General features: G+C 46.0%; 2 protein-coding genes, 1 long non-coding RNA gene and 1 pseudogene across 3 annotated transcripts in view; 2 read left to right on the top strand and 2 right to left on the bottom strand.

The window, feature by feature from the left end:
- Positions 1 to 8,740, top strand: part of LOC140418761 (uncharacterized) — a 44,637-nt gene extending 35,897 nt beyond the window's left edge. Inside the window, exon 3 of the mRNA XM_072502365.1 lies at positions 6,345 to 8,740. Coding sequence (XP_072358466.1) covers positions 6,345 to 6,745 — 401 coding nt within the window. The 3' untranslated portion in view covers positions 6,746 to 8,740. The remainder of the gene's footprint in view (positions 1 to 6,344) is intronic.
- LOC140418764 (uncharacterized) lies at positions 1,003 to 5,966 on the top strand. The gene is made up of 3 exons (XR_011945319.1): positions 1,003 to 1,071; positions 2,034 to 2,140; positions 5,588 to 5,966. It is a non-coding gene; the product is annotated as an uncharacterized lncRNA (long non-coding RNA).
- A 5,008-nt stretch (positions 8,741 to 13,748) lies between the features above and the next one.
- LOC140418776 (uncharacterized) lies at positions 13,749 to 16,895 on the bottom strand. The gene is made up of 3 exons (XM_072502394.1): positions 16,728 to 16,895; positions 15,514 to 15,855; positions 13,749 to 14,674 (listed from the first exon to the last, which is right to left on the bottom strand). The coding sequence occupies exons 2-3, from the start codon at positions 15,744 to 15,746 to the stop codon at positions 13,879 to 13,881; spliced, it is 1,029 nt and encodes a 342-aa protein (XP_072358495.1). The 5' UTR covers positions 15,747 to 15,855; positions 16,728 to 16,895; the 3' UTR covers positions 13,749 to 13,878.
- Positions 16,896 to 20,345: 3,450 nt separating this feature from the next.
- On the bottom strand, positions 20,346 to 22,222 carry LOC140417765 (sodium/potassium-transporting ATPase subunit beta-1-like; annotated as a pseudogene).
- Positions 22,223 to 24,770: the final 2,548 nt, after the last annotated feature.

The following is a 24,770-nucleotide window of genomic DNA, read 5'->3' as shown; positions in this document are numbered from 1 at the left end:
AAAATCTCCGCTCTGACTCTCCCGCGCTGTTTTCAATGTCCCGGCTCACTCACCTCTCGCGCTGTTTTCACTGTCCCGGCTCACTCAGCTCCTGCGCTGTTTTCAATGTCCCGGCTCACTCACCTCTCGCGCTGTTTTCACTGTCCCGGCTCACTCAGCTCCCGCGCTGTTTTCAATTTCCCGGCTCACTCACCTCCCGCGCTGTTTTCAATGTCCCGGCTCACTCACCTCCCGCGCTGTTTTCACTGTCCCGGCTCACTCAGCTCCCGCGCTGTTTTCAATGTCCCGGCTCACTCAGCTCCCGCGCTGTTTTCAATGTCCCGGCTCACTCACCTCTCGCGCTGTTTTCAATGTCCCGGCTCACTCACCTCTCGCGCTGTTTTCAATGTCCCGGCTCACTCAGCTCCCGCGCTGTGTTCACTGTCCCGGCTCACTCACCGCCCGTGCTGTTTTCAATGTTTGCACATTCTTCCCGTGGCTGCAAAGATTTCCTCCCACAGTCCAAAGATGTGCAGGTTAGGTGGATTGTCAGTGCTAAATTGTCCCTGGGTGGGGTTACGGGGTGGGGGTTTGGCCAAGGTAGGGTGATCTTTCAGAGGGTCGGTGTAGATTCACTGGGCCGAATGACCTCCTTCAGCACTGTAGGAATTCAATGATTCTACACTGGATCCAAAGATGTGTTCACTCACACACTGCAGCCTGACTTATTGGAACATACACGTTGCCTGTTACTCTCAAAGTGAGTGAATCCTTTGCTGGTTATCCTCTGGGCCCCATTTTCACTATTATTGTCTGATTGTCCCACTGAGGCTCTCACTGTTATTATTGGCCAATCAGAGAGTCAGCCTGAGCCTGTGGCCGGTCTCAGGTTCTGTCACCGTCACAATGCCCGGGTGATTGACGGCAGCTCCGGGCCAATAGAAAGAGGAGGGGTGGGTCTGAAGGATCAAACGGGAGCAGCTGGTCCTCCAACCAATCGGAGTGAATGAGGGGCGGAGTCTCCTGTGATTGAAGCATGCGCAGTGTGGGTAATGCTGAAGTGGAAGGGCGTCTTTTTCAAATCGGAAATTGGTAAGAGGCGTTCAACAATATGGAGGGAGCGAGAGATCGCGGCGGTGGGCGGAAACGTTGTATAAAGCTGTTGTAAGCTGGAAACCGCGAAAATATTGACGGGACCCAGTTTGTACCGAGCGGAGCTGCAGCTCCTCACGTTCGGCTCGGGTTAACGGCCGCCATCTTTATTGGATGTGCATCAGGGCGCATGCGCGTTTGTCATCTTTGTCGGGGCGATGTGTCAATGAGTGGGAGGAGCTTGTTCCCCATTGTTCAGAATGGAGACAACTTGTCCATTAAACTGGATGAGTCCTTGAGTCTCAATGTCTTATTGATGGGGCAGAGTGGTGACAGAGATGGAAAGAAAAGGAAGCCAATCCTGCTCACCGGATTTCACTGTCTGCGTGGGTTTCCTCCGGGTGCTCCGGTTTCCTCCCACAGTCCAAAGTGTGCAGGTTAGGTGGAGTGGTCATGCTAAATTGACCTTCGTGTCAAAAGGGTTTGGGTGGGGTTACTGGGTTGAGGGGATCGATTGGAAGTGTGGCTTGAAATGGGGTGCTCTTTCCAAGGACCGGTGCAGACTCGATGGGCCGAATGGCCTCCTTCTGCACTGTAAATACAAGATTCATTGGACATCCTGTCCCATGTGTCCAAAGCTCTGCGGCTCTGTTCAGCCACATGGAGACCCAGGGCAGAAACTCCCAACCCTGAGTAGACACCCTCAAATCAAGGGACTGCTGATGACAAGAGGGACTGTGTGCAGAGGGGGCGCATCAGCGGTCATCCTGGACCAGGGAACAGGAGGGGAGAATGTTGTGAATTTCTGTCCTGGACTGACAGTGATTAATTTTGGAAACTCCTTTAAAGGGGGCTAGTCGGGGAGGATTTACACACAGCAAATACAAACCGGGAGAAATATTTATCTTTCCTGAATTGTATTTCTGGACTGACAGTGATGCCTTTGTAAACTTCTTTCACAGAGACTTAGAAAGGGATTCGCAGACCAGAAACTCACAACTAATCCTCACATCAAATTCTGACAGCAACATTCGAGTTATCAGGACCTGGAGATTATCGACCTTTGTGTGTAAGCATTGAATTCAGATCATTATCACTCACTGTGTAACATCTCCCCTGTAGATCTTGTACCCAATCTTAAATCTGTGCCCCATAATCCTTTTACAATCTGCTAATGAACAGCTTTTCTTTATCTTTTGCTGGGTTCACCGTTGTCATTTCCGGTGCCCAGGTCACTGCCCTGTGATCTGTCCGGTTTAATTCCTTTTTCCTGTTTTTGTAGCAGTTGAATGGGCTTGGACCAGTCCATTTTAGGATCCAGTATGCAATTGATGTTTGCTCCAAGAATCAATTGTTGTGTATCCAGGTCTGGGATGGATCCCAACAATTTTTTTTCAAATGACACACCGTCCCAGTTAGGGGCTTGCCATTCACCAGCACCCAACGACATAGTGACCACCACATATCTCCCATTAGTGTCCACAATGATGTTAGTGACCAAAAGAGGGACCTGTTTATCGATTAGAATTGCAGCACCTGACGGGAAGCACAGTGGTGCCCTGGGTAGCACTGCTGCATCACGGCGCCGAGGTCCCAGGTTCGATCCCGGCCCTGGGTCACTGCCTGTGTGGGGTTTGCACATTCTCCCCGTGTTTGCATGAGTTTCACCCCCACAACCCAAAGATGTGCAGGGTAGGTGAATTGGCCATGCTAAATTGCCCCTTAATTTGAAAAAATGAATTGGGTATTCTAAATTTATTTTAAAAAAGAATTGCAGCACCTCGAACCCTTTGTCAAAGCCCGAGTGAAACACTTGGCTCACCCCTCCACAGTCTGGTCTGATCTCTAACCCGCAAGTGAGTCTCCTGCAAGAACACCACACCAACATTTCGATTCTTTAGGTGAGCGAAAGCCCTCCACCTCTTCACTGGTCCACTCAATCCCCTTACGTTCGAGATGACCAGCTGAATCAGGGGTTCTCCCCCCCCCCCCCAATCACACAATCAGCCATGAGGGACTATCCAGTAAATCTTCAAAATGTGCAGGCCAAGAACCCCCAAGGTGGGCGCCATATATGCACCCATACACTCTCAGAGTAAAACAAAAACAGTTCTTTAGTCATCAGATAGCTAACCCGTCTCCCTCCCCACCCCCTATATGTCTACATTGTGCTTCATAAAGAAAATCTTCCTTCACCCCAAACAGAAAAACAGATTTTATCAGAAAATATCAAAACTATACAGAGGATACAACACCCATCCCACCGCACAGGAAACATAGATCTTGTCCAACAGAGATAATTGGACCCCAGTCCATGCTTTACCATGTTCGCCTCCTCTGGTGTCTCGAAATGGAAGTCTTTGGACTAATTTGTAACCCGCAGCTTTGCCGGGTATACCACCCCGAATCAAACTCCTTTCTTACATGGAGCAGCCTGAACCTTTATTAAAGGCCGCTCGCTTCCTCACTAGCTCGGCTCCCAAATCCTGGAAAATCCTCACTCGGATAACTGAGTGAATCCCTTCCCACACTCAGAACAGGTGAGTGCTCTGTCGCCGGTGTGACTACGGTGATGAATCTCCAGCTCTCATGGGGATCTGAATCCCTTCCCACAGTCCCCACATTTCCATGGTTTCAGGATGCTGCTGGTGTCCTGGTCCCTCTTCAAATTTGACAATCAGTTTATGTCTGTCCCCACAGAGAGCATGTGTATGGTCTCTCCCCACTGTGAATGGTGTGATGTTTTTTCAGATTGTGTAACTGGTTAAAGCTCTTTCCACAGTCAGTTCACTGGAACACTCACTCGAGTCGAGTGTGTATCGGTTTTTTTTCAGTCACGCTAATCTTGAAAACCTTTTCCTTCAGACAGAGCAGACAAACATTTCTTCTTCCACATTCACAGGCCAATGATATTCAGGTCCTGATGAATGGAGTGACTCTGTTAAACCTTTACAAAAACAATTTTTTAAAATTTAGAGTGCCCAATTTAATTTTTCCAATTAAGGGCCATTCCACCGACTCTGCACATTTTTGGGTTGTGGGGGCGAAACTCACGCAGACACGGGGAGAATGTGCAAACTCCACACGGACAGTGACCCAGAGCCGGGATCGAACCGGGGACCTGCCCCGTGAGGTAGCTGTGCGAACCACTAGGTCACCGTGCTACCCAACTCTGTTAAATCTTGAAGTGAAGTTCGATTTGAGTTTCCATCTGTAAATCCTCCCCTTGTAATACCCTGTAAAAGGAGTTTATAAAAGTCATCATTAGGGGCAGGCACGGTGGCTCAGTTAGCCGAGGTTAGATTGACACTTAATTGGGGAAAAAAATACATGAAGGTTCACGGCTCCACAAAGTGTATCCAACTCCTCCCACCCATCTCCTTAACAGGTTGGTACATTTATTTGTCTGACTAAAAGAATGGTTTCTGGTGGCACAGTGGTTAGCACTGCTGCCTCACAGCACCGAGGACCCGGCTTTGATCTAGGCCTCGGGTCACTGTCCTTGTGGAGTTCGCACATTCGCCCCATGTCTGCGTGGGTCTCACCCCCACAACCCAAAGATGTGCAGGGTAGGTAGATTGGCCACGCAAAATTGCACCATAATTGGAAAAACAATAATTGGTTACTCAATTTATTTCAAAAAAGGATTGTCTCTTTCCTAACGTTCACAATGAAAGGGGTGGATTCCCCAGGAGATGACTGACATTTCAGGGCAATTAAATGAATAATGGACAGAGATATGTCTAGTGTTGTTACATGGTACAAATTAGATATATTATTTACGGTTCTGTAATAAAGTAAATGTTTAATTATATCTCGTGTTGTAATATCAGACTGTAGCTACGTTATAGATTTCCAGTCATCTCTTCCTTCAGAGGGTTGTTAGTCTTTGGATTTCTCTTCCACAGGGACCAGTTGTATCTGGGGGTCATTGAATATATTGAAGCACAAGTTTGACAGATATTCTATTGACAATGGAGTTAAGGGTTATGGGGAACAGGGAGGAAAATAGAGAGAAAGCTGAGATGAGAGATCTCTTCACTCAAGGATGTGGTGAAGCTTTGGAATTCTCTACCCCACAGGAATGTGGAGCCTCAGTCATCTGGTATGTTCAAGACAAATATTGACGGGTTTCTAGATACTGAAGATATCGAGGGATATGGGGATCGTGTGGGAAAATGGTGCTGAAGTAGATCGGCCAAGGATCGCATTGAATGGTTGAGCAGATTCGGTGGGCCGAATGGCCTACTCTTGCTCCCATTCTAATCTCTGCGTTCTGGTGAGGAAGCAGTGAGCTGAGCTTGGATCTGTCAGTCAACATGAGTCAGCACCTTCAGGAGAATTGGGAGGGTGAATATTAGATACAGCAGAGTCAGAATGGAGGGACAGTGTGTGGGATGGAGATTTACAGCTTTTGGAGAACGAGAGAGAAAATCAAGTTCCATAGGAACGAGAATTGTCTGTTCTGAATTTCTATCCTGTGCTCACTGATGACTTTTGTAAATCATTTTTAAAGGTTATTGGAAGAGGAGGAATTATAGACAGAAATCTCAAACATCACATCTCGATGTGACAAACTCACTCGATTCCTTCTGACCTGAATATCATCGGGCTCTGAATATCATCGGCGAGAAGGAGGAATGTTCATCCAATCTGTCGGCTTCAAAAGATTTTTAACGTGAGTGTGACTGGAAAAGCACCCAGACGCACACAACACACACCCGAGTGAGAGTGTTCCAGTGAACTGATTGTGGAAAGAGCTTCAACCAGATACACAGCGTGAAACAACATCACACCATTCACAGTGAGGAGAGACCGTGCACAAAGTTCTGTGTGGAGACAAGGCTTCCACTGATTTTCCAATCTGGAGAGACACGAGGAGACCCAAAACATGGAGAAACCGTGGAAATGTGGGGACTGTGGGAAAGAATACAGATTCCCATCTGAGCTGGAGATTCATCAACGCAATCACACTGGGGAGAGGCCATTCATCTGCTCTGAGTGTGAGAAGGGATTCACTCAGTTATCCACCCTACGGAAGCACGAGCGAATTCACACTGGAGAGACACCATTCACCTGCTCTCAGTGTGAGAAGGGATTCACTTGGTTATCCAGTCTGCAGAGACACCAGCAAGCTCATACTGGGGAGAGGCCATTCACCTGCCCTCAGTGTGGGAAGGGATTCACAGGGTTATCCAATCTGCAGTCACATCAGCGAGTTCACACTGGGGAGAGGCTGTTCACCTGCCCTCAATGTGGGAAGGGATTCACAGGGTTATTCAATCTGCAGACACATCAGCGAATTCACACCGGGGAGAGACCATTCACCTGCTCTCAGTGTGGGAAGGGGTTCAGTGATTCATCCGCCCTGCGGAAACATCAGCGGATTCACACTGGGGAGAGACCATTCACCTGCTCTCAGTGTGGCAAGGGATTCATTTGGTTATCCAGCCTGCAGACACACCAGCGAGTTCACACTGGGGAGAGGCCATTCACCTGCTCTCAGTGTGGGAAGGGATTCATTGATGCATCCACCCTGCGGAAACATCAGCGAGTTCACACTGGGGAGAAGCCATTCACCTGCTCCCTCTGTGGGAAAGGATTCACTCGGTTATCCAGACTGCAGACACACCAGCGAGTTCACACTGGGGAGAGGCCATTCACCTGCTCTTAGTGTGAGAAGGGATTACATAGAAACATAGAAAGTAGGAGCAGGAAGAGACCATTTTGCCCTTAGCACCTGCTCTGCCAATCATTGTGATCATGGCTTATCATCTAACTCAATAGCCTAATCCCGCTTTCTCCTCCATATCCTTTGATCCCCTACACCCTAAATGCTATATCTAACTGCTTCTTGAAAACATAGAATGTATTGGCCTCAACTATTTCCTGTGGTAAGAAATTCCACAGGCTCACCACTCTCTGGTTGAAGAAATTACTCCTTATCTCTGTCTAAATGATCGACACCGTATCCTCAGACTGCGACCTCTGGTTCCGTACATTCCCACCATCGGGAAAGTCTTTCCCACATCTACCCTGTCAAGTCCTATTAGAATTTTATAGGTTTCTATGAGATCCCCCCTCATTCTTCTGAACTCCAATGAATATAATAAACCTAACTGATTCAGCTCTCATATGTCAGTCCCACCATCCCAGGAATCGGCTTGGAAAACCTTTGCTGCACTCCCTCTAGAGCAAGAACATCCTTCCTCAGATACAGAAATCAAAACTGCACACAATATTCCAGGTATGGCCTCGCCAAGGCCCTGTATAATGACAGCAAGATATAAGAACATAAGAACTAGGAGCAGGAGTAGGCCATCTGGCCCCTCGAGCCTGCTCCGCCATTCAATGAGATCATGGCTGGTCTTTTGTGGACTCAGCTCCACTTTCCGGCCCGAACACCATAACCCTTAATCCCTTTATTCTTCAAAAAACTATCTATCCCCGCTTCTGTACTCTAATCCGCTCGCAATGAAGGCTAGCATACCATTTGCCTCCTTTACCACCTGCTGTAGCTGCCTGCTTACCTTCAGTTACTGGTGTACGAGGATACCCAGGTTTTGTTGCACATTCCCTTCTCCTAATTCATTTTTTGTTTTAATTTAGAGTACCCAATTCATTTTTTTCTGAATTAAGAGGCAGTTTAGCGTGGCCAATCCACCTACCCTGCACATCTTTGGGTTGTGGGGGCGAAGCCCACGCAAACATGGGGAGGATGTGCAAACTCCACACGGACAGTGACCCAGAGCTGGGATCGAACCTGGGACCTCAGCGCCATGATTAATTTCCTCTTGAACCAGCACTGCCACTCCACTGCTCTTCCTTTTTGTCTGTCCTTCCTAAATACTGAATATATTCAGTTCCTATCCCTGGTCACCCTGCAGCCGTGTCTCCATAATCCCAATTATCTCACACCCGTTTATGACGATTTGTGCGATTCACTCGGGTATGCCGTCTGCAGTCACACCAGGGAGTTCATCCTGGGGAGAGGCCATTCACCTGCCCTCAATGTGCAAAGGGATTTTGTAATTCATTGCACTTTCTGAGACACCAACAAGTTCACAACTGATTACAGGGATTGGATTCTGCTGTTATTGTTTCTGTTCTCAATTACACCCAGGGCAGGCAGCACAGCGACGCAGTGGTTAGCACTGGGACTACGGCGCTGAGGACCCGGGTTTGAATCCCGGCCCTGGGTCTCTGTCATTCTCCCCATGTCTGCGTGGGTTTCACCCCCACAACTATTGGTGTCTCCTTCCAGCCCTGATTAGCCTCAACATTTGAAACTGTATGAAAAAGGAATTGTACAGAATCAGATAAAGGAACTGTATGAAACAGTTCAATTGTATTCCTGTCTAAGGTGGTGTCAGGAATTGGAGATTCAAGTAAATTAAACTAGTGCCCAATTGACCAATGGTCATGTTACAACAGGCCCAACTCTGACATGAGGTAATGGTCACTTTGGGGATAAAGGTCGATGTTCCGAAGGTCTTCCTTGCTGGCCAAGTACTGAAGACTCGAGGCCGAGTTCCAAGGAAATTACTGTCAAAGATGAACCCAGGGAGGGTTACGCTTCTACAGACTGATCACCGCCTTGAAGTTGCGAACGTTACTGTCTTCAAGTTGTTCAGTAAACTTTTTCTTTTAATAAACTTTTAATTGACGATCCAGAGAATTCTGCCTTTTCTTTAATTGGTTAAAATTCTTCTCCAAAGGCGGCACAGTGGTTAGCACTGCCTCACGGTGCTGAGGTCCCAGGTTCGATCCCGGCTCTGGGTCACTGTCCATGTGGAGTTTGCACATTCACCCCGTGTTTGCGTGGGTTTCACCCCCACAGTCCAAAGATGTGCAGCGTAGGTGGATTGGCCACGCTAAATTGCCCCTTAATTGGAAAAAATGAATTGGGTACTCTAAATTTAAAAAAAACAATTCTTGTCCAAACCAAAGCAAATTTATTAAATGGGAAGTTGGTGATCGCTGAAATAAATTTAGGATCAGAAAGCATTAATCTTCAATTTAAAACTTTCAGTTCTGTAGTGCCTTTCATTACCACAACATGTCCCAAAGAGCTTCTGAAGTGTGATCACTGATGTCGGAAATGCAGCAGCCAATTTCAACAAAGCAAGTTGCCACACACCGCAATGTGGCAATGAGCAGATGATCGCATTTTGGCAATGTTGATTGAGAGATAAATATTTGCCAGGACACCAGGGTTTATGAGCTGGTCTAGCTCAGTGGACTAGACAGCAGGTTTGTAATGCAGAACAAGGCCAGCAGCAGCGTGGGTTCAATTCCAGTACCGACTTACCCGAAAAGGCGCTGGACTCTGGCGACGAGGGGCTTTTCACAATAACATCATACTTGTGACAATAAAAGATTAGGGCAGGTTTAGCTCAGTGGGCTAGACAGCTGGTTTGTAATGTAGAACAAGGCCAGCAGCACGGGTTCAATTGCTGTACCGGCCATTTCTGTATCCATCTTGTCAGCTCAACTCTGATCCTGTGCAACTTCATCTTCTGTACCAGTCTGCCATGAGGGACCTACCTTGTCAAAGCCCTTACTGAGGTCCATGTAGACAACATCCACTGCCCTACCCTCATCAATCATCTTTGTCACTTCCTCGAAAACTCGCTAAGTTTGTGAGACACGACCTCCGCTTCACAAAAGCATGTTGCCTCTCACTAATATGTCCACTTATTTCCAAGTGGGAGTAAATTGTGTCTCAAAGAATCCCCTCCAATAATTTCCCTACCACTGATGTAAGGCTCACCGGCCTGTAATTACATGGATTATCTTTGCTACCCATCTTAAACAAAGGAACAACATTGGCTATTCTCCAATCCTCTGGACCTCCCCTGTAGCTAGTAAGGATACAAAGATTTATCTCAAGGCCCCAGCAATTTCCTCCCTTGCCTCACAGTATTCTGGGATATATCCCATTAGGCCCTGGGGATGTGTCGACCATCATATTTTTCAAGACCCCCAGTACCTCCTTTTTAATCTTAGCATGATGCAAACCATTTACACACCCTTCCCCAGACTCATCATCCACCAAGTTCTTCTCTTTGTGGAGCACTGATGCAAAGTACTCATTTAATACCTTGTCCATTTCCTCTGGCTCCACACATAGATTCCCTCCCCTGTCCTGGAGTGGGTCAACCTTCTCCCTGGCTAACCCCTTGCTCTTTATATATGGGCAGCATGGTAGCATAGTGGTTAGCACTATGGCTTCACAGCGCCAGGGTCCCAGGTTCGATTCCGGGCTTGGGACACTCTGGAGAGTCTGCAATTTCTCCCTGTGTCTGCGTGGGTTTCCTCCGGATGCTCCGGTGTCCTCCCACAAGTCCCTAAAGGCATGATGTTATGTAATTTGGACATTCTGAATTCTCCCTCAGGCACTGGAATGTGGCGGCTAGAGGCTTTTCACAGTAACTTCATTGCAGTGTTAATATAAGCCTACTTGTGACAATGAAGATTATTAAAATTAAGAAGACTTGGGATTTTCCTTAATCCTGCTGGCCAATGACTTTTTGTGACCCCTTTTAGCCCTCCAGACTCCTTGCTTAAGTTTCTTTCTACTTTCCTTGTACTCCACACTTGCTTTGTGTGTTCCCAGCAGTAGAGTGAGGGATTATGCCGGCCTAGAGCAAATGTTGTCCTCTTGTTCAAGAAGGGGTGTAGAGACAACCCTGGTAACTATTGACCAGTGAGCCTTACTTCTGTTGTGGGTGAAGTCTTGGAAAGGTTTATAAGAGATAGGATGTATAATCATCTGGAAAGGAATAATTTGATTAGAGATAGTCAACACGATTTTGTGAAGGGTAGGTTGTGCCTCACAAACCTTATTGAGTTCTTTGAGAAGGTGATCAAACAGGTGGATGAGGGTAAAGCAGTTGATGTGGTGTATATGGATTTCAGTAAAGCGTTTGATAAGGTTCCCCACGGTAGGCTACTGCAGAAAATACGGAGGCATGGGATTCAGGGTGATTTAGCAGTTTGGATCAGAAATTGGCTAGCTGGAAGACAAGGTTGATGGGAAATGTTCAGACTGGAGTCCAGTTACTAGTAGTGTACCACAAGGATCTGTTTTGGGGCCACTGCTGTTTGTCATTTTTATAAATGACCTGGAGGAGGGCGTAGAAGGATTGGTGAGTAAATTTGCAGATGACACTAAAGTCAGTGGAGTTGTGGACAGTGCGGAAGGATGTTAGAAGTTACAGAGAGACATAGATAAGCTGCAGCGCTGGCTGAGAGGTGGCAAATGGAGTTTAATGCAGAAAAGTGTGAGGTGATTCATTTTGGAAGGAATAACAGGAAGAGTACTGGACTAATGGTAAGATTCTTGGTAGTGTGGATGAGCAGAGAGATCTCGCTGTCCATGTACATAGATCCCTGAAAGTTTCCACCCAGGTTGAGAGGGTTGTTAAGAAGGTGTACGGTGTGTTAGCTTTTATTAGTCGAGGGATTGAGTTTCAGAGCCATGAGGTCATGTTGCAGCTGTACAAAACTCTGGTGCGGCCGCATTTGGAGTATTACGTACAATTCTGGTCGCCGCATTATAGGAAGGATGTGGAAGCATTGGAAAGGGTGCAGAGGAGATTTACCAAAATGTTGCCTGGTATGGAGGGAAGATCTTATAAGGAAAGGCTGAGGAACTTGATGTTGTTTTCGTTAGAGAGAAGGTTAAGAGGTGACTTAATTGAGGCATACAAGACGATCAGAGGATTAGTTAGGGTGGACAGTGAGAGCCTTTTTCCTCAGATGGTGATGTCTAGCACAAGGGGACATAGCTTTAAATTGAGGGGAGATAGATATCGGACTGATGTCAGAGATAAGATTCTTTACTCAGAGAGTAGTAAGGGTGTGGAATGCCCTGCCTGCAACAGTAGTGGACTCTCCAACACAAGGGCATTCAAGTGGTCATTGGATCGACATATGGACGATAAGGGAATAGTGTAGATGGGCTTTAGAGTGATTTCACAGTTCGGCGCAATATCGAGGGCCAAAGGGCCTGTACTGCGCTGTAATGTTCTATGTTCTATGAGGTTTGATTGTAATTGAATATTAGGCTGCTGATGGCCACAGCACCTCTTGGATACCCTGTTTTTATCGAGATGTGTTCTGAATCTACCCCATTTAGCACAGTGATAGTGTCACACGGGACAATGGAGGGTATCCTCAGTGTGAAGATGGGATTTTGTCTCATAAGATCACAAGAATGTTGTTTTTTCGATTCTTCCTGCCAAACTGGACAAGTGAAATACATCCCATGGCCCGAGGCCAGGACAAAGTTACACTTTAATGGTTTAATTACAGGGCAACTGCTGTGAATCCCATAAAGGTTGGATGAGCAAAGGTCTGGAACCGTTAACTCTCCTGCCATTGAAAATTAACAGTTATACATCAGTTTGAGTGAAGAAAACTGTGAGATTTCAAACCTTCAGCCTTGTGTCTTAAATTTGTTTAACCTTTAACTTGCAGTTTCTGGAAAGAAGCAGTCACTTTCTGTCACACTATGTAACCACCTTTGGTTTGTGAACTTAAAGAATTTAAGTTCTCCAATCAGTTTTCATAGTTCTTTCGTCAGTTTAACTCATATTATTTACAAATATGTTTTATTTGCATATGTCATGCTGTATTTTATAATATATTTTGCTCTCTCAACATTTACACACTGACACCTTTATGCACTGATTTTATGCACACTTGTTATAAATTGTATGTGAGATAACTTTGTAATTTCTGTATTAGTTTAAGGCTGTGTGTCACTTTGGATCCTTTTCATTAACTTGTGCTGGCGGACACTGAGTCCACATGATCACCTGAACCCACAGTGAGATCCTGAATGGTCAGTGTGAACATGCTGATAGGACATCAGCTCCAGAGAAATTTTAAAACACATTTAAAATAGCTTCCGACGGTATGAACCCACTGGTGTGTTAACAGGTTGAATGACTCAGTGAATCCCTCCCCACACATGGAGCAGGTCATAGAATCATAGAATTTACAGTGCTAAGGAGGCCATTCGGCCAATTGAGTCTGCACCGGCCCTTGGAAAGAGCACCCTACCCAAACCCACACCTCCATCCTATCCCCGTAACCCACTAACCCCACTTAACCCAGTAACCCCACTTAACCTTTTTGGACACTAAGGCAATTTAGCATGTCCAATCCACCTCACCCACACATCTTTGGACTGAATGACCTTTCCCCGGTGTGAACTCACTGGTGCTGCTGCAGGATGGACAATCGGCTGAACCTCTTCTTGCACTGAGAGCAGATGAATAGAGTGGAACCAGAGTGACTGCACTGGTGAACCATCAGTGAATGTGGGTTTTACAGCTCCTGTCACAGTCTCAGCATTTAAACCCTCTCTCTGCAGTATGAACTCACTGCTGTGTGTGTGGGGGCTGGATGGAGAAAGATGGGTGTTCAGGACTCAGGCAAGGGGGAAATTAAGAGTCAGTTTGTCCCGGTGGGCTAGTGGGAGGGAGGGAAGCAGTGGAGGCAGCGGATCGGATTGTCACAATTTTAGTTACAAAGAAGCTCCAAGAGCCCCTCACACTTGTTGTTAGTGATGAAGATGGAGGAGACTGGGGAGGGGGAGAGCATTCAAAAGGAATTAATTTGTGTTAGGGACAGTAAAAACATTCACCAAACTGCTCAACACAATGTTGTTTTTTTTAACTTTTATCGATAACATGTCCTACAACTGTGCTGGGGTCTATTAACCTCAGCAGAAACAGATGCCAATAAAAAGATTTGGTCCTGGATGTGATTAACATCAAAATCCAATCACTGCAGTCACTGGTGAACCCGCTGGTGTTTCAGCAGGTGAGATGACGGAGTGAATCCCATCCCACATTTGGAGCAAGTGAATGGCCTCTCCCCAGTGTGAACTCGCTGGTGTTTCTGCAGGTTGGATGACTGAGTGAATCTTTTCCCACACTTGGAGCAAGTGAATGGCCTTTCCCCAGTGTGAACTCGCTGATGTCTCAGCAGGGTGGAAGAATCAGTAAATCCCTTCCCACAACTGGAGCAGATGAATGGCCTCTCCCCAGTGTGAACACGCTGGTGTTTCAACAAGATGAATGACTGAGTGAATCCTTGCCCACACTCAGAGCAGGTGAACGGTCTCTCCCCGGTGTGACCTCGCTGGTGTTTTTGCAGGGTCTTTGACTGAGTAAATCCCTTCCCACACACAGAGCAGATGAATGGCCTCTCCCCGTTATGAATTCGCTGGTGTTTCAGCAGGTCGGATGAATCAGTGAACCCCTTTCCACAATCCGAACAGGTGAATGGCCTCTCCCCTGTGTGAACTCGCTGGTGTTTCAGCAGGATAGACGAGGTAGGGAATCCCTTCCCACACTCGGAGCATGTGAATGGTTTCTCTCCAGTGTGAACCCGTTGGTGTGTCAGCAGGATGGATGAGGTAGTAAATCCTTTCCCACACTCCTGGCAGCTAAACGGTCTCTCCCCAGTGTGAACCCATTGGTGTTTCAATAGGTGGGATGAACAGATGAACCCCTTCCCACACTTGGTGCAGGTGAATGGTCTCTCCCCAGTGTGAACTCGCTGGTGTGTCAGCAAGATGGATGAGGTGGAAGAAGAACTAGGGGAGGAGATAGAGGAGGGTATGTGGGCTGATGCCCTAAGCAGGGTAAATTCCTCTTCCTCATGCGCCAGGCTTAGCCTGATTCAATTTAAGGTGCTACATAGAGCACACATAACGGGAGCAAGATTGAGCAGGTTCTTTGGAGTGGAGGACAAATGTGGGAGGTGTGGCGGGAGCCCGGCAAACCACGCACATATGTTTTGGGCATGCCCGGCACTGGAAGGGTATTGGAAGGGAGTGACGGGAGTGATTTCGCGGGTGGTGAAGGCCCGGGTCAAACCAGGCTGGGGGTTAGCTCTATTTGGAGTTGCGGAAGAGCCGGGAGTGCAGGAGGCGAAAGAGGCCGACGTTGTGGCCTTTGCGTCCCTAGTAGCCCGGCGCAGGATCCTACTCATGTGGAAGGAGGCGAAACCCCCCGGACTGGAGGCCTGGGTAAATGATATGGCGGGGTTCATTAAACTGGAGCAGATAAAGTTTGCCCTGAGAGGATCGGCTCAAGGGTTCACCAGGCGGTGGCAGCCATTTCTCGACTACCTAGGGGAACGTTAGAGGGAAGACAGATGACCAGCAGCAGCAACCCAGGGGGAGGGGGAGGGGGGGGGGGGAGGGGGGGTTTAGTTTAGGTCAAAGATAAAGGGGTTTTGTTACTTGTGTATTGTTTAAAATTTCTGTATTGTTATTGTTGCGTTTGCTTTGTAAGAGGGGAAAAATTGTTGTTTGGGAAAAAATTTTCAATAAAACATTTATAAAAAAAAAAAAAAAAAAAAAAAAAAAAAAAAAAAAAAAAAAAAAAAAAAAAAAAAAAAAAAAAAAAGATGGATGAGGTGGTGAATCCCTTCCCACAGTCGGAGCAGGTGAACGGTGTCTCTCCACTGTGATTGTGTTGATGAGTTTTCAGCTCAGACGGGTATCTGAACCTCTTCCCACAGTCCCCACATTTCCATGGTTTCTCCCCAGCATGTTTGCATTTATGTCTCAAGAGGCCAGATGATCGGCTGAATCCTCGTCCACACACAGAACACGTGGACGGTTTCTCTCCATTGTTTTCTCCTTCCATGTTCAAGATTAAATGATATTCAGATTACAATAATTCAGGCAATCGCGTCAGATCCTGATGTGATGTTTGGTTTGAGTTTCCTGCCTTCATCTCCTGCTTTTCCAACATCCTGTGAACACAATGTCGAAGGTTAAAAATTCAACAGAGACAAATATTTTTTTTGGTTTGAGTTTGCGGTGTTACACCCTATAAAAGGAGTTCCAAAATCCATTGCTGTCAGTCCAGGATAGCAATTCAGAACATTTACATATATATTTCATAGAATCCCTACAGTGCAGGAGGCCATTCAGCCCAGAGTCTGTATTGACGCTCCGAAAGAACACCCGACAGGACCCACTCCCTCACGCTATTCCCATAACACCACCGGACCTTTAGACATGAAGGGGCAACTGAGGGATGCCAATCCACCGAACCTGCACACCTTTGGACTGTGGGACTAAACCAGAGCACCAGGAGGCAAGCCTGACACACAGACAAGGGGAGAATGTGCAAACTCCCCGCAGTCACCCAAAGTCGGAATCAAACCCGTGTTCCCAGTGCTGTGAGACTGCGGTGCTAACCACTGTGCCACTGCTCAGGGACAGTGATGACCCTGCACATGTCCTGCCCCCCGAGGAAGATGACTGTCATTAACCCAAGTCCATCAATTTTTCCTTTGTTATTTTATGGGATGTGGGTTTCATTGGATTTGTTTCTGACCCCTTATTACCCTTGTCAGAGGGCTGTTGAGAGTCTGAATCTCCTGTAGGCAAGACTAGGGAAGGACAGCAGGTTTCCATCAGTTTACAATTGATGATAGCTGTAATGGTCATTCCTACTGAAAGTGGATTTATGTTCCAGATTCCTCCCCCTTTATTAATTTAATTTAAACTTCCCCAACTCCAGGGTGGGATTTGAGCCCCTGTCCCCAGACCATTGGCCTGGGTCTCTGATCCACTGGAATTACCCCCATCTCCCCAGTTACAGAGGTTCTGCAATTACCACCGGGGTCGGTGCAAATTGGGGACGGGGAGCTTCTTGTTCTGGGTTTGAGGCCTCCTCCACTGGGTGTTTCTGAAGCCTGTGCATCCACTCCGCCGCGTCCCTGCAGCTCCAGCACCCAAACTGCGCATGATCAGGCTGAACACGCACGGCGCATGCTCTATTCACCAACATCCGCTGCGCATGTGCACACATCTGCTATTGTGATGATAGGACATATTCTCTTTCGCCAGGAATGCTGGGTACCACCCCGGCCATTGAAAGGTGATATTGTTTGACGAAAATTGTATTTCATGTCTGATTATGATCGCAGTTATAGGGTTAACATGTAAAATTATTGAACTAATTGATGCATCAACCAATTTCTCAGGAAGCATAGTCCTGTCCTCAGTGTAATTAACTGCAGAATAAACCCCAATAGTTCGATATGTACTCACTGGCGCCTCAGCAGGTGGGGTGAACAAGTGAATTTTCCCCATACACCGAATATTTAAACTCTGTCTTGCCATTAAGAATTCAGCAATTGTGGATCAGAGCCTTTCGAACCTTTAAAGCTGGAGTGTTAATGAGTAGGGAAACTGAGTAAATCCCTCTCATACACATTATGTATCTGAATGGTCTCTCTCCAGTGTGACTGTGTGGCCAAGTCAGTAAATGACATGACCGAGTGAACTCTTTTCCACTTTCAACTGGTGAACAATCTTTTTACAGTGAGATTTACACATGAGTTTCCAGCCCAGAGAGGGATTTCAAATCCCAAAATACACTTTCCAGATGACGCGGGACATACTTGTGCTTCTTGCAATTTAGTTATGTTCACTTGCTGCTCACTATGTGATCTTCACACAGTTTAGGACAGTGGAATTACGGCCAGGATAAGATCAGACATGATTGAATGGCGGAGCAGATTCGATTGGCCAAATGGCCTAATTCTGCTCCTATATCTTATGAACTTATCGACACAACCAGACCTCACTTCCCTTGGAACAACATGAAGTGTCTACTGTTTTCCAGATCCCTTCCTTTCAACTCACTTTTCAATTCGACTGCTTTGCATTATTCTGAAACTAAATTCAGATTTTGTGACTGCTTTGTGGAACATCACCATTCAGTCCATGAATGTGATTCTGAGCATTCATTTGAATTCTCTGCTCCACTCCTCGTCTGACCTCTGTACCCTGGATGTCCTGCACTGTTCCAATGAAGCTGAATGGTAGGTCAGAGAACTCATCTGTTGATCAGGCACATTCATTTCAACAATTTCCGATCGTGACCATCATTCAATCTTTCAGATATTAGATGTTGATAGTGGTTTGTCTCTTATAATTTTAAATCGGACCTTTCTTTTGTTTCTTTTCTTGGTCTATTAGTTTTTTTACTTCTCTCATTATTACAATATTGCCCTGTACCATCATCCTCTTTGTCATTTAATCACTCCATTTATCAATCCCATCATAAGATCATTTGTTCTTTCTTCCCCAGTGTTGCTCTTTTTAGCCTTAGTTTATTAGCTCTGATTACGTCACCTTTGCTCACGAGTCGCCAGGTATCTTTCTGATACCACCACGTGGTTCAATTTCAAGTTATGATTAATAAGTCAGCACACCGCTTAGTACGATTGAAATCAACGGTCATTTATTATATACAACAAGTAATGTTTACACAATAATACTACTATCTATATAATAAACCTATCACTACTGGCCAATACTTAACTTTAGGAAGAGCCCACCAAGTCAGGGAAACGAATGGCTTATCCAATCGATCTGGCCTGCGGGATTCAAAAGGCTGCTCCAGGTCGATGGCTAGGAGTCTTTACCGGATAGCGATCGCTGGATTCAAACTTACAGTTGCCGGTTGCTGTTCTTGCGAAGGTCTCGAGCAGGCGTAGAAGGGAGAGAGAGAGAGATCTGAACTTGGCCCCTCACCTTATAGGGCCCAGGGGCTTCCCGCCTCCTGGGGCGGCCCTTGACCCTGAGTCCCAAGTGATTGGACCTGTTCCCAATCACTGGGGTCGATACGTCCAATTGCGAGGCGATTCCCCGATCGGTGGGTGGTCGTTGACCTGCCGTTGTTTGGGCCACTGCAGGCGCCGACAGGTCTGGCCCAGTATTCAATTGCTAATATGTTGCAATTGTTCCTGGGGATAGCTGATTACACTGCAGATGTCTGGGTGGATGGGCTGTTAATAGCCCTGAGTATCGATCTGGGCCAACTTCCCCAGAGCCGAATATGCTATTCTGTCTGCAGCTGTCCGTTTCTGTCTTGTTACCTGCTTTTCCCAGCAGCCTTTCCGGTTAGCCATTTTACGTGGCTACACCAGCTCCTCTCTTTTTCCTGACTCTCTGCTGGCACTGTTTAAATCTAAGTATTTTTTCCTTCTTTCTGTCTGTTAATCTAAGTTAGCAATCATATGGAATGGTGAAATGTATCTGCTGCTTTTAATGTCTACCCCATTCTGTCTCTCTTTGTTTCTATATTTGGCTCAGTCTCCTTCACTCTTATATTCTGCCTATCTGTGTCCCTATCACTTTTCCCCTTTCTGCTCTTTCTTCTCTCTATTCGCTCACTGCCAGTGAGGAGCTACGTTTCACTGGATTGATTCCTGAGATCAGGCAGTTGTCCTTGGAGGAGAGGTTCTGTGGGATGAGTCTGTTCTCTCTGGAGTTGAGAATAATGCAAAGCAGTCGAATTGAAATGTGAGTTGAAAGGAAGGGATCTGGAAAGCAGTAGACACTTCATGTTGTTCCAAGGGAAGTGAGGTGTGGTTGTGTCGATAAGTTCATAAGATATAGGAGCAGAATTAGGCCATTTGGCCAATTGAATCTGCTCCGCCATTCAATCATATCTGACCTTATCCTGGCCGTAAGTCCACCATCCTTCCCATTCGCCATAACCCTTCAACCCATTACCAATTAAAAATCATGATGTGGAGATGCCGGCGTTGGACTGGGGTGAGCACAGTACGAAGTCTTACAACACCAGGTTAAAGTCCAACAGGTTTGTTTCGATGTCACTAGCTTTCGGAGCGCTGCTCCTTCCTCAGGTGAATGAAGAGGTCTCTTCATTCACCTGAGGAAGGAGCAGCGCTCCGAAAGCTAGTGACATCGAAACAAACCTGTTGGACTTTAACCTGGTGTTGTAAGACTTCGTACAATTAAAAATCTGTCTAACTCCTCTTGAAATTTACTCACTGTCCCAGAATTCACCGCACTCTGGGGCAATGAAGTCCACAGAGTCAGCCCTTTGGGAGAAATAGTTTCTCCTCAACTTTGCTACCTTCACTCAGTCATCCAGCCTGTTAAGACACCAACGAAGTCACACTAAGGAGAAGGTTCACAAAGGGCCGAGATCAACATCGACTCTGTGGGAAGGGATTCACTCAGTCATGATATGAGCTGAGACATCAGCAAGTTGTCAAGTGCCTGCAGGGATTGGATTTTGCTCTTTGTGCTGCTGTTAATCAAATCCAGGATTGATGGTCTGACAATATCTGCTGATGTTAACAAATGCTATAATTGGCTACAGTTAAATACTTTCAGATGTCACTGATTTTCAGAGTTACAACGTCCCATTTTAAAAGCACCATCTGTGATATTCTCCTTGAGTCAAGAACTCTTTTTTTTAGGTTCATGAGTTTTATTTGTTGATGTTTTAAATGGGGTGGAGTATTGATCTCCCAACAAGTTTACAGATGTTACATTGCACACCATGAACACCATCCTACTGCATTGGTTTAAAATAAAGATTATGATTTTACCAATGACTTTGGTCTCTTTTATAATTACACTTTGCAAAAAATTTTACAACTGCATAAATATAAAATCTTCCATGAAAATGGTTTAAAACATTCCTGGACACCACCATGTGATGGTTCCAGCAAACAACTTTAATAACTAATCACAATAGCTTGATAGCCAGACGCAGATCTCAACATGGATTGAAGACTAAACAGATCTAAAAGGAAGCATAATAAAACCCATCACCATACACTTAACGTTGCCAAAAAAAAAGCAACTTTTCCTCCCTCCCCGACACAAACTTCAGAGTGCAGTATATTCATACACATGGGCATAACAGAAACAAAATCAAATACCATGGCAATTTTCAGAGTATTTACAACTTGGAAAGCAAAGTGTGCTTAAAAACTGCAACATAATTTGAAGGACCTGTGAATGTACACTCAAACTCACATGAGGCACAAGGCAGCAATACCCAAGAACACAAACACTGCTACACATTAGTGGAATTATAGTTTACAGTAATGGGCATTCCCATAGCTCAAGTATTATCATTTACAGTGGAATAAATATGTACTACTATTGTTTTTAATGTTACATACCGAGGTAAATGCAGAAAGCTAGTGTAAAGCATATAGATTAAGTGTAGGTCCTATATATACGACAGTTTGTTCAAGACTAATTTGAAATAATGGGGAAAATTGTATTATGTAGTTATCACCATACACTTTACACTCAATGCGCACTTCCGTGTTCTGTTTGACGTTCATAAATTGAATAGCAACAAAGAACCGAAGGTATTTTTCCTGCAGACGCTTGCCATGTATGGGTAGTACTGCAAAGGAAAGCCGCTGAATCCTCCCAGTCCAAAGATGTGCAGGTTAGGTGGATTGGCCATGATAAATTGCCCTTCGTGTCCAAAATTGCCCTTAGTGTTGGGTGGGCTTACTGGGTTATGGGGATAGGGTGGAGGTGTGAACCTTGGGTAGGGTGCTCTTTCCAAGAGCTGGTGCAGACTCGATGGGCCGAATGGCCTCCTTCTGCACTGTAAATTCTATGAAAACTATTTCACAGGTCCAACTTTATCTCAGTCTTCTTTCTTTGCTGCACAATGAATGGGAATAATAAACGGATTATAATTGATTTGCAAATCTTCTGCAAGTTCGGTGGAATTCTTTGGAGGCCCGGGATAAAAGTTAAGAATCCTGTTGAGCTTCGGAACAATGCGCGGTTTTCAGCATAACCGTAATTAGGATCATTTAATCCAGAGCAAGTCTTAAACCACGTCCGGTAAAATCTGCACGCTCTCTTCTGTCCTGAATCGTCCAGTGGGCCTGCATGAATGTAGGCTGGAGGAATCTCTTCACAGTTCTCAAAAGGAGTGTTGCCACCCTGACTGGAGTCATTGTAAAGATCCAAGAACGTGTTCAAACTTTTCGCAAAACTTTCGTAGGAGTTTGGGTCTGACATACTAAAGGAACTTTCTGTTTTGAACAAATACAGTGTTTGTGATAGTCCTGGGGGTGCAACTCTGTCTTGGTGTTTGGGTTCAAATGGACTAATCGTGAGCAGCAGCGCTTGAATGGTTCCAATGAAGATCCCAGCGAGGCAGCCATAAAAGATCAAGAAGAACCAGAATATCTTGAGCCAACGACTGCCGGTCCTGCCTAAAAAGTGCTTTTTTATTTCGGAATCGCAGAGGAATTTCTTCCAGTCTCCACCTGCCTCCTTGCTCTTGGCCCGGGCCCGGGCCATGCTGTCTCGAGGAGGCTGCGCGGGGGATTGTGGGAGAGTTTGAGGAAAGCTTGGCCTCGCTGTTGAGCAGATGCTGGCCGGCGGCGCGCGCACTCCCTCGCGCGGCGGCCGTTGCTTTTCAAACAAGAAAGGGGCGGGGCGGGGGGGGGCGGAGGAAGGGAGGGGGAGGGGCGCGGGCATCGGTGGGGCTGGGGGGGGGGGGGGGGCGCGGGAAGTGGAGTTGAGAAGCTCCAGGTGTCAGGAGTCCCGCGGAAGGTGAAGCTTCATTCAGGAACTCTGAACAAGAACAAGACAATTCTGAACTTTTACTTCAATCCTAAATTGATGTTTGATCCAAAATCTACAATTCAGAGTTTGAAAGGTTCCACTGATTAACATCTCCAATTAGAAAGTGCTGATTAATCATTGCTGACAATTGTTACTCACACATTCCTCACAGTAACATGTCCATTGTGAAATTACATTATCAAGGAGCATTAAACTAAACTGTGAAATATTTCACAGGCACATCAGTAAAAACTTCATCAATCAACATTGATATTGATGAAACTTGGAAGTCACTGAGTTCAATCATTTCTGACACAGCAGCAGCAGCCAGGGTTAGGGGGATAGAGCGGGGGAGTGGGCCGAGGTTGAGTGCTCTTTCACAGGGTCACTGTAGACTCGATGGGCCAAATGGCCTCCTTCTGCACTGGAAAGATCCGACAGGATTCTACGGTAAAGGTGGAACCCACAACACAGACTGGTTTGAGAGCCCCTCAGCAGAGATGACATCTGTCATTGAAGCAAAAAGCAAAGCCGACCTGATGTACAACATAAACCCAACATCGAGAACACGGCATCACTTGAAAGTAGTCAAGACAGTTATGTAAAAGACGGAGAGATTGTGAAAATAAACACTGGACAGCCAACGTCAGTAATTCCACACTGCCTGTGATAACAGAAATCTATGTGCTGTGTGTGATGGGAAGAAGAGGGCTCTGGGTCTGACCATCACCAAAGGCGTTCCCCTGAAATCCCAGATGGTGACATCCTAACAGATGTCCCGCTGGGTTGAACATGACTGTCAGCTGTGCTCCATCAGACGGACATCTCCCAGTCGCTGTCTGACTCTCCTGCAGCTTCCTGTCATGGTTCAGTTGGACAAGGCCATTGATTGCTCAACAAGCATAAAAGCGCCCAGCAAGGATGGAATTCCAGCTGAACTGCTCAAACACAAAGTCCCATCGACTGTCACACCTTCACGACCTCCTCCTCTGTTGGGAGGTCGGAACCATTCCATGTGCATGTTACTAAAATCATCACAACTGATAAAAACAGCAGGGACAGAGGAGGTTGCAGCAACTACAGGAATGTCTCACTCCTTAGCAGCACCAGGAAGACCTTCACTAGGGTCATGTTTAAAAGATTCATCTACTTGCAGACTGAGTGGATACAAAAGCACAGTGCGGTTTCTGTGCTGACAGATCTACAGGAACGTGATCTTCTCCACACACCAGCTGATAATAATAATAATCTGCATTGTCACAAGTAGGCTTATATTAACACTGCAATGAAGTTACTGTGAAAGCCTCTTATCGCCACATTCCAGCGCCTGTTCGGGTACACAGAGGGAGAATTGAGAATGTCCAAATTACCCAACAGCACCTCTTTCGGGACTTGTGGGACGAAATCCACGCATACATGAATAAAACGTGCTTACTCTGCGCATTCAGTCACCTGAGCCGGGAATCAAACCTGGGACCCTGGCGCTGTGAAGCAACTGTGCAACCTACCCACCTACCCACAAAAAGTTGACAAATGAATTGAGAATACAAAGTTTAAAATGGTGTTTGATTCATTTCATATCTGAAAATAAAGTTACGTAAAGTCAACACAGTTTTTCGCATTTCAGCACATTTGCTCCAACACCTTTGAGAGCAGAGAAGTTAACCCTTTCCACTGACAGCACGGTGATGATTTAAACTAAAGACATTGCCTTTTCAAGATTTGGCTTCATCCCATTTGGTATCTTTCAAGACAAAATGTTTAAGAATGGAAAATATCGGAGTTATCTCCAAACTGATTGCAAATTCCTGTTCTTCTGTCTCTGATCTACAAATATATTATGTGAATATTAAATTGGACAGTAAAGATCCTCATTTGTTGCTTTATAGTCTGTGTTGTTCTGAATGATGACAGTATTAACCTTCTCCCTAACCTGTCCTAACCCTTCTGTCCATTCACCAACTGAAACCAGAGACTCCTTGACCTCAGGGTGACATTCCCTGTCTGCCTAGTTATTCCTTTAAATCACGCCCTGAATTGTTGTTAGATTGTTTCATCATGCTGCCATATTTCAACAACAAATGTTGAAATGTTTGCTCCACATCCACAGGGTTTCATCTGTTTAAAGCCACAAACAGAAAGGTCCATTTTTCTCCTGGAGTTTGAGACATGATGCAGAGTTTCAGCCAATGTGGAGAGGCCATTTACCTGCTCTGCCTGTGGGAAGGGATTCACTCAGTCATCACACCTCCTGACACACCAACTTGTTCATACTGATCAG

The sequence above is a fragment of the Scyliorhinus torazame genome, chromosome 5 (genome assembly GCF_047496885.1).
Source record: "Scyliorhinus torazame isolate Kashiwa2021f chromosome 5, sScyTor2.1, whole genome shotgun sequence".
NCBI classification, from domain to species: domain Eukaryota; kingdom Metazoa; phylum Chordata; class Chondrichthyes; order Carcharhiniformes; family Scyliorhinidae; genus Scyliorhinus; species Scyliorhinus torazame.
This window is presented reverse-complemented; position numbering and strand designations above follow the sequence as displayed.